The 13,781-nt window shown below is 40.2% G+C and overlaps 1 protein-coding gene across 1 annotated transcript in view; it reads right to left on the reverse strand.

Annotated features, from left to right (window-relative positions):
• Positions 1–13,781, reverse strand: part of ME1 (malic enzyme 1) — a 209,981-nt gene that overhangs the window by 16,516 nt on the left and 179,684 nt on the right. Inside the window, exons 9-10 of the mRNA XM_069598978.1 lie at positions 13,294–13,407; positions 1,538–1,643 (exon numbers count right to left, since the gene is read on the reverse strand). Coding sequence (XP_069455079.1) covers positions 1,538–1,643; positions 13,294–13,407 — 220 coding nt within the window. The remainder of the gene's footprint in view (positions 1–1,537; positions 1,644–13,293; positions 13,408–13,781) is intronic.

Genomic DNA, 13,781 nt, shown 5'->3' on the forward strand with positions numbered 1-13,781 from the left:
GACAAAAAGAGATGTCCGTTAATGCCAATAGTCTTTAAGGTTATAGTATCTATGAAAAAAAAAAAACAGTTTTAATATTCGGCTCATGAATAGATTTAATGACCAATCACTAGGAATTCCGATAATAGGCATTTTTATTGGAAAAGAGATGTATCTAATATATATTATCTCTCTGTACTAGAAGTTTATTTCAGTGTCTGAGGCTACCAAGTAATCATGTTTTCTAATCCAGTGCTAACACTTAAGTCAATCACCCCCTTCAATGACAGAACTGAAGTATGACTCTTTGAAAGAATTCGAACAGACAAATAAAGCAATTAGCATCATGAAGATTTTAAACAGTAAGATTCCTGATAGAACACATTTTATAAAAAAACAACAATGAAGGTTTACTACAGTTGCTGTCATGGAGTAAATACTTGTTTTTATTAGGGTTCTCATCCTTATTCTCAATATCGTCATCTGTTGTTGCACGGGAGCTTCTAGAAATGGAATGTACGGCCAAGTAAGGGCTGGCATTATATACACACAAAATGAAGCATATAAAGCTTCAAAACTTTGAGATTTTTTTTCCAAACACAACAGATTCGTCCACACTAAACATCTTTCTGTTCGCATGCAGTATGGAAACTACCATGTCGTCTGCTATGGGGAAGATATAAAGACGTGAAATTACAGTCTCTGTTTTCAGTCTTTCTTAACCTTGGCCCCATGAGCATTCTGGGCTGGACAACTCCTCGCTGGGGGCAGGGGTGCTTTACTGGGCGTTGGAGGAGGTGGAACAGAGTCCCTTGGTCTCCACCCAATGATGTCGGCAGCCCTGACCTTCTCCCTCCAGCTGTGACAACAAAAATGTCTCCAGACATTCCCAAATGTTTCTTAACAGGGCAAAATCGCCCCCATTCGAGAGCCACTGTCTGTCTGGAATAACTGGCCTGGCAAAGTGCTGGATGTGCCAGGTATTTATTGACAGGTTGACAGAGTTAGCAGAGGGAACCACCCCCCTCAGCTGGCATCATCGGTAACATTAACAAGGCGGCACTGAATTTACAAATCTACGTGTCTAGGGGGCACTGCTACTTCAGGGAATAGGTACCTTTGTTTGTGGAATTCCAAAGACCAGAATTTCAAAAAGCTAAAGAATGTCTCAAAAATTATCAGCAAGAGGACTTCCCTGGTGGTACAGTGGACAGGAATCCCGCCTGCCAGTGCAGAGGTCACGGGTTCGATCCCTGGTCTGGGAGGAGCCCACACGCCATGCGGCAACTAAGCCGGTGGACCACCGCTACTGAAGGACCATGTGGCCTACAGCCTTCGCTCCACAACAAGTGAAGCTACCTCAGTAAGAATCCCACGCACAGCAACAGGAGTAGCAACCACTACCAGAGACAGCCCTCATGCAGCAACAAAGACCCAGTGCAGCCAAAAATAAGAGCAGTCAATAAGTGATTTTTAAAAAATTAACTGTAAGGAAACAAATCAGGCCCACGTGGGGTGGGGACAGGGTTTACAGGAGAGGGAAGAAGCCAAAGCTCACCAATGAGGGCAGTTGGTTTTATATCTTGAACGATGGCTTCGAGGTTCTTCATTTCTTTATGTTCATGGGCAAATTCCTCTTTCTCTTGTGTTAAGGCAGCACGTCCCTAAGTAGAGCAAATAAGCAGAAATGATAAATCTGCTAAGTGTATGAGAGTCAAGGAAGTTTCAGAATATTACACATATTAGCAGAATTTACACTTAATAGGTTTACGTAGTATGTCTTCCAGCTGTTCTTAAAGTCTCCTCTCTGATTATCAGAGAATTATTTCATTGACTCTTGTCACAAAGATTTATATTTCAGACAATGCTCCAGGCAATGAGGGTGTAACAGTGAACAAAATAGTCTTTCCCTATTTAACAATTATTTAATATTTAATTTTGCAAGAAACATACGTTAACAAATGGCAATGCAAAATATCATTTAAATAAAGATACTGTTTATTAGAAGATATGATTTGTGTTGACGAAGCTGTGTCTTAGAGTGCAGAAAGGCCTTTAGTGGTTGCATAAATCCTTTACCGACCACTCACTAAGAATGGAACTTGATGCCATATTTATGTAATACTGTGATGTTCTGAATAAGCATTAGCTTCATGTGCTTTTTATTTTGTAATGTTTTGATCATAGTTGTACCCTGTATTATCTGCTGCTGCTGCTGCTAAGTCACTTCAGTTGTATCCGACTCTGTGTGACCCCACAGACAGCAGCCCACCAGGCTCCCCCATTCCTGGGATTCTCCAGGCAAGAACACTGGAGTAGGTTGCTATTTCCTTCTCCAATGCATGAAAGTGAAGTCGCTCAGTCGTGTCCAACTCTGTGTGACACCACAGACGGCAGCCCACCAGGCTCCCCCGTCCCTGGGATTCTCCAGGCAAGAACACTGGAGTGGGTTGCCATTTCCTTCTCCAATGCATGAAAGTGAAAAGTGAAAGGGAAGTCGCTCAGTTGTGTTTGACTCTTCGTGACCCCATGGACTGCAGCCCACCAGGCTCCTCTGTCCATGGGATTTTCCAGGCAAGAGTACTGGAGTGGGGCGCCATCACCTTCTCCACCATGTATTATCTAAGAAACATCTAATTATAATATCCCAGACATAAAAAGGAACTTAGGGTGGGGGTAGGGAATGTTATCTAAAAATCTGCTTCTTTCATTTTCCCCCTGCTCTTTCAGTATTGTATCTTTCCACATGATTAGTAGATCTGAAGATGAAATCCTCAGCTACACTTCTATGACCAGCGATAATATCTGCTCAATTAGAATTCTCTTCGTTTATCTATCATTCATTTTCCTTACTTCAATGAAATAGTTAGTCACTCATCATGTCAAACCCTTTGTGACTCCATGGACTGTAGCCTACCAGGCTCCTCTGTCCTTGAAATTCTCCAGGCAAGAATACTGGAGTGGGTAGCCATTCCCTTCTCCTGGGGATCTTCTCAACCCAGGGACTGAACCCTGGTCTCCTGCATTGTAGGCAGACTCTTTAGTCTGAGCCACCAGGGAAGCTTCATTAAAGAATGAGTGATGAAATAGTTTTTTATTCACAGGAAGAAATAGTTAAATTAAGTGTGCTACTTATTAAAACTTGACTTTTAAATTGTAAAAACAACAGGTGGCGCTAGTGGTAAAGAACCCATCTGCCAGTGCAGGAGACCTAAGAAACACGGGTTCAATCCCTGGGGTGGGAATATCCCTCGGAAGAGGGCATGGCAATCCACGCCAGTATACTTGCCTGGAGAATCCCACACACATTGGAGCCTGGCAGGGTACAGTCCACAGGGTTGCACAGAGTCTGACACTACTGAAGTGACCTGGCACACACACACCTATTAAACTTGACTTTCAAATTATAATAATACTCTACCTATAAATTTTGAATTTTGACCACATAATAAATCAGTACCTAACTTTATATGGTTGGAGAAGGCAATGGCAACCCACTCCAGTACTCTTGCCTGGAAAATCCCATGGACAGAGGAGCCTGGAAGGCTGCAGTCCTTGGGGTCGTGAAGAGTCGGACATGATTGAGCGTCTTCACTTTCACTTTTCACTTTCATGCATTGGAGAAGGAAATGGCAACCCACTCCAGTGTTCTTGCCTGGAGAATCCCAGGGACAGGGGAGCCTGGTGGGCTACCGTCTATGGGGTCGCACAGAGTCAGCCACGACTGAAGTGACTTAGCAGCAGCAGCAGCAACTTTATATGGTACTTTACAGCTTATAAGTTATCTTCACATATTTCATTTGATCCCGTCAACAATTTGAAAAGTAGGGCAAATATAATTAGGTTTTTGCATGAAGAAACAGAGGCTCCAAGACAGTACGCAGCTTGCCTGAAGCAGGTGCTAAAACTCAGTCTTTCCAACAATACAACACTGTCCAGTTCTAGAGAAAACACTTTACAAGTGATATATGTCAGATTGCATGCAAATTGTTACTCCTGGTTCAATATTCTTGCTTTAAAAGGCTATTATCAACCTACACAGGAAAAGAATCTGAGAAAGAATAGTTATGTGTGTATGTATAACTGAATCACTTTGCTATACACCAGAAACTAACACATTATGTTAGTTTAGCTAGTTAGTATAAATCAAGCTTCAGTCTGGTGCTTACTTCTTCAAAGGTTTAGAGATTTGCTTTTCAGGATACCTACTGCCAGAACCTCTGTTAGGTTCTCTAACAGAGAAAAAAAAAATCTCAGGATAACTATTCACCTACTCCAAAACAACCGTAGTCATCTCAACCTGGTGTTATGTAATCTTGAGGGCTGCTGATAATAAATGTATCTCTTAGAGAAGACTGAATGAACCTCAGGGCTTTGCCTCTTGGCCTTTTGGTTTCCACCTGACCAGGTTTAAGTACCAAGCAAATATATTCCAACAAAGGACTAACCAATGCGGAATATGGTCAGAGGAATTACCATACATCCTAGATCTTTCCTTCCATGTTATATTAGGGCATTCTAGTATCACTTTTTCTTCTTTAATAACAGTAAAATATGATAATTAATCTTTTCATGTGATTTACTTTGGAATAGAAAGCAGAACCCCGACCAAAAGGATTGTGAGGAAAAGACATGTATAAGATGTTCAGGATTATTAACAGAATAGGAAGTACTAAAAATTGTTTTTAGAGGCGAATGTGTTCCTGATTTGTTTATTCTAAAAAATGCGTGCGCTCACAAAACAGTAAGATTCCACACAATCCATGGTAAAACACCATGGCCCGCAGAGAGAAACATAAGAACGAGGAGCCACAGAGAGGGCTTACTGAAGCTGAGTCAGGAAACAAGCCACTCTTGACCATTTAGCTGCTGACAAACAACATGCCAATGAGAACATATCCAAACTGCTTCTGGTATACAGCTTTAGATAAATTTGCATATGATCACAAAAAAATGAACACCTATTCATTTTCTTAAAGAAAGCTGAGTGCCGAAGAATTGATACTTTTGAACGTGGTGTTGGAGAAGACTTTTGAGAGTCTCTTGGACTGCAAGGGGATCAAACCAATCAATCTTAAGGGAAATCAATCCTGAGCATTCATTGGAAGGACTGATGCTGAAGCTCCAATACTTTGGCCACCTGATGTGAAGAGCTGACTCACTGGAAAAGCTCCTGAAGCTGGGGAAGATTGACGGCAGGAGGAAAACGGGACGACACAGGATGAGATGGTTGGATGGCATCACCGACTCAATGGACATGAGTTTGAGCAGACTCTGGGAAATGGTGAAGGACAGGGAGGCCTGGTGTGCTGCAGTCCATGGAGATGAAAAGAGCCAGACATGACTAAGCGACTGGACAGCAGCTCATTTTCATTATATTGCCAAGCCAAGAGGCAGCCTTCTACATGAGGAAGTGAAAGCAGCATGAGAGTAAGAGTCTCAGAAATGATATGGGCAGCTGCAACAACTGCATTCAACCTCGTATAATATGAATGGTACCACTGCTACAAGAAAGCTACAAATAAAAGAAGAGGGTCTAGTCTGTTTATATTGAATGTGGACCTACAAATCCATAATATGAAATGAATTTAAAAGATGTTGTGAGTGCGAGACATAATCCCCATTTTTTAGTTCAGTAATTCAAAATATTTTCCTCCGCATACTGCCCCAGATTATCCCAAACAGCAAATTAAAAATGCTTTAAATGTATTTTACAACATTGTTCTCAGAGCTATTAACTGTGGTCAAAATGAACTGATACAAATTGTGATAAATTTGTGGCTTAGGGACATGAATAAATATACTAGTAGCAGAGTCCACTCTAACAGCTAAGAGCAAATACATTTATGTTACTTCCAAAAGCTTTAATAATATAAAAAAAAATAAAGAAAACCTCCCCAGAAAATGCCATCTACAAATGCTGGAGATAGAACTCGGGCTCCCTCCTTAGGCCTCCTTAGGCCCTTCCATTCACTCATGACCTTGGGCAAGACCTTTGGTACTTCCATGGATGCTGGTTTCTCCATCTAGAAAATGGTTTGGTTTGGTGATGATGACAGTGTAATGAAAACGAACCTGATCTGGGCTTCAAAGCCAACTGAGTGCCAGACACACCTGAGGAAAATTAGATTCCTGAGGCCTGCTGCCAGATATTTTAATTCAAGTCCAGGATGAGGCCCTGGCATCTGTGTGTATTTTTTTTTTTTTTCAAACTTCTCAGATGATTTGAGTGATTAGCCAGTTTTGAGCATCACTGCACTAAAGGGTTTATCAGATGTTTACCAGAAGCATTTTTTTAAAAGATAATACGTGATCTGTTTTCAAAAAAGTAGAAAATGAAGAGTTCTAATGAAAGAACGCTATAAAACAATTTTACATTATTTTCTAGCACAGATTTCTAGTACTGCTCTCTTGGATATTTCATGAGATACCATGAAAAGTATTTAATACAGCTTAAACCCCCTAAGTTTCCTGGAATGAGAAACAAATCATGACGAAGACTGATAAACATTATAGGAAAAGATGTATGCTTATGCTCTTATCATGAACATCTTACTTTATTAATCATCGCAACAGCACTGGCCGCTCCGGGCCACTAAAGCCAGAACTTGGCCAGAAGACATCTGTCTAGCAAGAAACATAAATTACCTACAGCCTCACCCCAAAGACGTAATTCTTAGTGGGGACTTAGGAATGCAGAGGGAACACTGAAAGAAGGCCAGGAATCATGCATACCAGCATCACCAAAGGGCTCGACTTGCCAAGAACAGAAAAGTCAAAAGACAAAAATACAGGTCTCCCAAGTATTTTCTATACAATTTTCAAAGCTGATGTGCTGATCTGGTTTAGATTAAAAAATTGTTGGAATAGGACCTTCTCTGGATCTGTAATATTCAGGCAAATGTCTTTACCTTTGGACTTCTGTTTTTCTGTACCAATGGCTCACTTTTCTCTTTTCAAAATGCAATTTGGAATACACCTTCTTTACGCCAAATACTTCAGCTGGAGGTAGATATAGATTTTTTTTCTGTTCAGTCTCCCTTTTCAGGAACCGTTGCTGAAATGCTTTTCGCCTGCATTTGCCAATTTTTCTCTCAAGTACCCTGGGTGTTCACTGGAAGGACTGATGCTGAAGCTGAAACTCCAATACTTTGGCCACCTCATGCAAAGAGTTGACTCATTGGAAAAGACTCTGGTGCTGGGAGGGATTGGGGGCAGGAGGAGAAGGGGACCACGGAGGATGAGAGGGTTGGATGGCATCACCAACTCAACGGACATGAGTTTGGGTGAACTCCGGGAGATGGTGATGGACAGGGAGGCCTGGTGTGCTGTGATTCATGGTCGCAAAGAGTCGGACACGACTGAGTGACTGACCTGAACCTCAAATTCTATGGTGTTTCTTTTCTTTTTTAGGAGTCTCTACTTATACCAAATGTACTATGAATATCTAGGAATTTCCTTCAGATATTAGTATCTCTTTGGTCTCCGCCCACCCACCGTGTTTTGTGCTGATTCTTAGTATAGAAGATAGAACCAGACTGAACAACTATCTTTTTCACAAGCACCTATGTGCTGGTGGGGCCTGGGGGAGGAAGGCAGCAAACACTGTCCAGATTTTGAGTTAGCATTTCATTTCCCAGGAGGTATAAAAAGTTAATTGTACACTGCCACTGATAAATATGTATTCCTTCCTATGCCAGGTACTAGAACTCTTGAATCCATGCCTGCTTAGACAACCTGCCCCATTTTACTGGCCTGACACTGTTGTCATTAGTTTTTCAGAGCTGAATCTCGCCCCCTCTGTATCTGAAGACAGAACCTTCCTAGCACACTATCAGTAATATCCCAGTTGCAGTGTAAGTGTGTGCATTTGCTAAAGAGCTCAGAGCTGGGTTTCATCATCGCAGAACAGATTAAAAGATGAGTGACGTGACAAAAGCATTCCATGTTAGAGCATAAAACAGGGGTGCAGGGTGACCATAAGGGAAGATACTAAGTGGGTAACTCCATCAATACTTAATGGAGTAATTTAAAAATATTTAATTATGCACTGTTGAAAATCAATAATTGTTAAAAATCCATAATTTTCTGAATGTCTGCAAGACTCATGCATATAATCTTCTCTCTCTGCTCTGTTTAATACATACATATACACTGGTCATACTCTAGAAGACATGGAGAAGAGGGAGGGAGAAAAGCAAGCCGGATCCTTTCCACCAAGCTTCAACGTTTCTTAGGAGTTCGATTTTTTTAAACCACAATGTCTGAAATACATGAACCATCATTCAAGGTGGTGAAAGTATCACGGGCTACAATTCCGAGAGGATCATAAGGAAAAGGAAAACTTTTCTAAACAGCATGGAGTTTCAAGTTCTAGACCTAAAAATTAAACTCTCAGGGAGGAAATAACTATACTGTCAAAACTACCCTTGTAGCATATAAAATACTTTTTATTCACTACCTCTTCTTTATAGGAACCAAACATTGAACTAAAAGAAATAACTATAAAGAAAACACTGTTTTAAAAATTGAAAATAGAGTTATGTAAACTAGAGCAAAAGAAAATAAAAACAAGATAGTATAGTCCTATTCTGAGTTAGACGAAGCTTATCCTTCATGGTATCTATTAACACTCCACTGTTTATTTTTGAGATTTCTGCCTTAGCTCTAATTTGGCTCATTAGTGAAAGTCAAATGTATTTATTTAAGGGAGAAATTAAGTCTGGATTGGTTTGTTTTGAGATTTCTTGTCCTCCCTAAAAAGGTTTTGTGATTTCTTGTCCTCCCTAAAAAATGGTCCAAAGTATCACTGTGAAACACAAATCCTAGTCATGCTGGCAATGCTCCTCCTTTATCCTTTCTTTACTGTATTTATTCTCCGTCTAATTTTATTTTGGAATGATTTAAAGAAAATATTGGTTTGTTAATATTAAAATATACTAATATTAGCTGGCTAAATAGATATGTCAACTGTTTCTTGCTATAAGATACGAAAACTATCTGAATATTATCAGTGACCAAATAATTCATTTCAATCAACCTTAGTGATATTGATGAATTATTTAAAATGCTGATATTATTGAACATATATGGATGTGAAATAAAAGACAGAAAATACCATAGATGTCATGCTGAAAATGAAAGCACAAAACATGTTAGAATAATATTATCTAGTCTGATGATGATAAACTCCATAAACGCACTAACTTCACAGTGATACTTTTTAGTTCTTGGTTTTATGTCTTTAAAAACTGAAGGAGTTTGACTTATACAAATCTTTATTTAACACATTAAGATAATTTTTATATATTATAAACAATTGCATTGTAAGTTAATGAAATTAATGAAATGATTATAACTGGCTCTCAAGAGAGGTTGTAAAAATGCTAAGGATAAAGGATAACAAGCACAGAAAGATCATATAAAATTGAGAGCTAGATTATACTAATTTAGTAATTATTCTAAGATTTACTAGTTTTGCCACAAAAATCAACATAGTAATTTTGACTGTTTAAGAACATGAAAGAAAAAACAATGGTGAATTGAAGCCTCATATGCTTCTCATATTAAATAGTGCAAAACTATTAAACATGTAACAGTCTTTTTAAACATAACTTTATTTACCTTGGCAAGAAGAATATATGCAGTTCTTTACTTTGGCAAGTAAAACACATGAAATAAGAGTGACGAATTAGGTCTAGGCAACAATTTCACAGTTATTCCAAATACTAGTCATGCTATAATCCGTTATTCTAAGTATTGTAATCCATGCCATTTGGAGTCTCAGTTCAGTAAGTCTACGTTAAAATTACTTGAGATGCTAGAATGTATGTATTTTTAGGAAGATTTCTCATTAAAATGTCATTAGAAATCACAATCGTTGGCTTTCACCTTTTTGAGTCTTGAATGTATTGCACCCCGAAGTACAGCACCTTGTGTATAGCTTTCCCCACGGCTCCCACTATATATATGCGAATTATCCCCAAATCTCCATCTCTGGGAGTCCAGATCCTTTTTCTGAGCATCCGCCTTGTCTCTTCAACTGCCAAGGGGACATCTCTATCTGAGGTCTCCACAGACACCTTTACCTTGCTATGTCCAAAACCGATCTCATTATCTTTCCCTTAAACGGGCCTGTTCTTTACTCCTTTTTAAACAAACAAGCAAACAGCAGTGGCCACATCACTTACACAGACACCCAAGGCGTCCTGCTAGACTCCTCCCTCTGCTCTAACCCTCCCTCCATATTTAACTGGTTACGAAGTATGCCAATCCCATTTCCCGCATACCTACCGAATCAAACATCTTTCACTCACTGCTTTATTTCAGGCCCCAATTACCCTTGATCCGTGTTAATGCAACGGTTTTGTATATAATGTCCTTTCCTCAGCCTCATCTCGTTTCAGCCCATCCTCCGCGATGCCATCAGCGACAAGAGCCTGAAAACTGCTCAAGTGCAGGATTTAGAAGAGCCTTCATCACCTGTCACTCTATTCCTTTCAGTCTTAACCCTAAGTTCTTTTTCTCAAAATAATTTCTTTTGCAAACGCTCTTATTCTGTCCAGAAGGCACTCAGTCATTAGTTCATTTATTAATAATATACTCGTTGCCAATACTCGACACTAGCAGGGCTCTGAAGATAGCAGAGAGTTGGAAGACATGATTCGTAACTTCAACCAGGATCTCAGAGTGAGTTTGCCATTCAACTTCCCTTGTTTCAGCTTTGCATGTAAGAAGCTGAAGGTGTCCATGGAGACTCTAGATCAACTCCTAACTCTTCTTTTCAAACGTAGCTGGAGAGACACCTTGCTTTGGAACCATCCTCAGCCTCCCCGTGATTCTCTTTGGTGTGGCGGGAGCACCATCTCCTGTGCACCCCTGGCACCAAGCACATATTTCTATAACACTGTCATGTGGAGTTGTAACTCTTGGCTTGTTCAAGTTTTTCCCATGAGGCTGGGAGCCTCCTGAGATTAAGGGCCTTACCGTGTCCCCACAATAAGCACAAAGCCCGAGCCACAGATGACTTCACTCAGCAAACGTTCTTATTTCGTGACAGGATATGTCATATGGCCACAGTGTACAGTTTGTTACAATTATGCTGATTTTTTTAAAGCAATAGCAATTTTTAAGCCAAGAAATGTAAAGCTATTTCCTGTATACTATAAACAATTACACTGTCATTTATTGCTAATAAGACGACTATCATTTGGTCCTCAGGAGATGTTGTAAAGGTATTTTCAGTCTTATTTCACAGCTTTATAGATACTGATTTGCTACAAAAAGTTATGAACCATATTTTTGTTTCATTTAAAACAAAATTTCTCTTAAATCTTTTTAAAAATGAACATTTTTCTAGCTTTAAAGAAAAATAAGTACTCAGGAGAATTTGGAATATGTAGAAAAGCGCTAAAATCAGTTTTAAAGTAATATGTATTTGATCCATTTCTTTCTATGATTTTTACATGCAACTCAAATTTTAAAGCAAAATATCATGTAATATGTCATGTAATGACATTTTCCTATTTTCACCTAATATTAAATAACGAATCCTTTAATGCTGTTTATAGTTCTTTTAAAATAACTTTGGTGGTGGTGGTTTAGTTGCTAAGTCATGTCCAACTCTTGCAACCCCATGGACTGTCCACCAGGCTCCTCTGTCCATGGATTTTCCAGGCAAGAATACTGGAGTGGGTTGCCGTTTCCTTCTCCAGGGGATCTTCCCGACCTAGGAATTGAACCCGGGTCTCCTGAATTGCAGGAAGATTCTTTACCAACTAAGCCATGAAAATAACTTTAAGCCTGTATATTACACCTATGTGGCTACTACCAATTCATGTTACAGTATCCTTTATTTAGGTAAGTGTAACCTATCACTGTGGACTTCCATGATGGCTCAGAAGGTAAAGAATCTGCCTGCAATGCAGAAGACCTGGGTTTAATCCCTGAGTGAGGAAGATCCCCTGGAGATGGGAATGGCAATCCACTCCAGTATTCTCTCCTGGAGAATCCCATGGACAGAGGAGCCTGGCAGCTACAGTCCTTGGGGTTGCAACGAGTTGGACACGACTGAGCAACTAAACGACAATCTATCACTATCTTAATTAATGATGTTTAATGAAACATCTCATAATTATAAACAATGCTAAGATAACACCCTTACGCATACACCTACACATTTGTATCTCTATGGTCAAGATTCATAGAGTGGAAACCGCTGGATCAGAAGCATACATTTTTAAAGATTCTGGATACACATAAAACAGCTTTCCAGAAAGTTTGCAGATATTCACGTTTCTATATTCAGTGCCTGGAGACACTGCTTACCACTGTTTTTTTTTTTTTTAATTCACCTTCATGTGGAAGGGGGATTTATAGTATTTTCTCTAGCAGTTTAAGGAAGAGTGAGTGATGTGCACAGATGAGAGGTGCAGTATAACACCCTGTAACTGTGTCATTAGTTACTGTAACTGTAGCCTACGTAACTGTATTCTTACTTGGGTTCTCACAATAACCCTATGAAGCGGTGCCAGTGTCTCTATCGAGGCTGGGAGACAACCTCAAGGACAGTAACACTGAACCACACACGTGCTCAGTCATGTTCGACGCTTCGCGATCCCACAGACTATAGCCGGCCAGGCTCCTCTGACCATGGGATTTCCCAGGCAAGAATATGGAGCAGGTTGCCATTTCCTACTCCAGGGGATCTTCCTGACCCAGAGACTGCACCCATGTTTCCTGCATGGGCACTGAGCTACCTTGGAATCCAGCGCATTTATTAAAGCCCTTCTCAGGAATTACCATCCAAACTCTCCAAGACTCTGGCTGAGAGAAAGTGGCAGGTAAAACAGTAGTTATTTCATTTTTTTCCCTCCCTTTTTTTCCCCAGTTAGTGTGTAACCTGACAGACAGCCCTTAGTGAAAGGAGCTGGACCTAAGCGTTCCACCTGTATCAGCCTCCAACTGCCTCACTTGGAAATGAAGCTGATTCACGTGGACAGACCATGGAGCTGTCGGAAGTCTCCTCACATCACAGATGGACACAAAAGCGGAGCCACAGTTGTCTCCTTTATTCAGCAGAATATCCACATTACTGTGTAACATGGCCATTTGGGTGTGATTGTTGTTCAGTCACTCAGCCACGTCCGACTCTCTGCAACCCCATGGACTGCAGCAAGCCAGGCTGCCCTAACCACTCTTTTAACGCGGTATTGGGGATGGGGTAGGCGGAAACAGTAGTCGTCTTAGAGATGGGAATCCAGAATGGCATACTGATTAAAATACTGTACCTGGTTAACAATGACAAACTCTTACCTTAACTATTAACCCTTTCGAGTCAACCAGCCATATCTTCTGTATGGCTCGCTCCTTTGGTAAACCTTCCTTCTCCATGGCCATGACAATCAGGTGTGCGATCCCTAAGGCAGCCTGAAAAACAAAGACGCGTCGTGGTTCTACATAATCCCTTATCAAGGGCTACATTTTACCTCATTTTGTCACTGTTAATAGGCAAGCACAAAATGGTACTGTCTACCAATCCAAAGAGCTATATTCATTGAAAGCTCCTTTAAACTCCAATTTAAAGAAGTTTACTATAGTTAAGTACCGCATGTAACAACTCACAGAAATAAAAAAGAACCCAGATCTTAATGAGCAAAGTATTTTTGTCACATTTCAGTTCAGTTCAGTCGCTCAGTCGTGCCCATCTCTTTGTGACCCCATGGGCTGCAGCACGCCAGGCCTCCCTGTCCTTCATCAACTCCTGGAGTTTACGATACTAAATGACAATTATTTACTCTTAT

The sequence above is a fragment of the Ovis canadensis genome, chromosome 8 (assembly GCF_042477335.2).
Source record: "Ovis canadensis isolate MfBH-ARS-UI-01 breed Bighorn chromosome 8, ARS-UI_OviCan_v2, whole genome shotgun sequence".
In the NCBI taxonomy this organism is placed as follows: domain Eukaryota; kingdom Metazoa; phylum Chordata; class Mammalia; order Artiodactyla; family Bovidae; genus Ovis; species Ovis canadensis.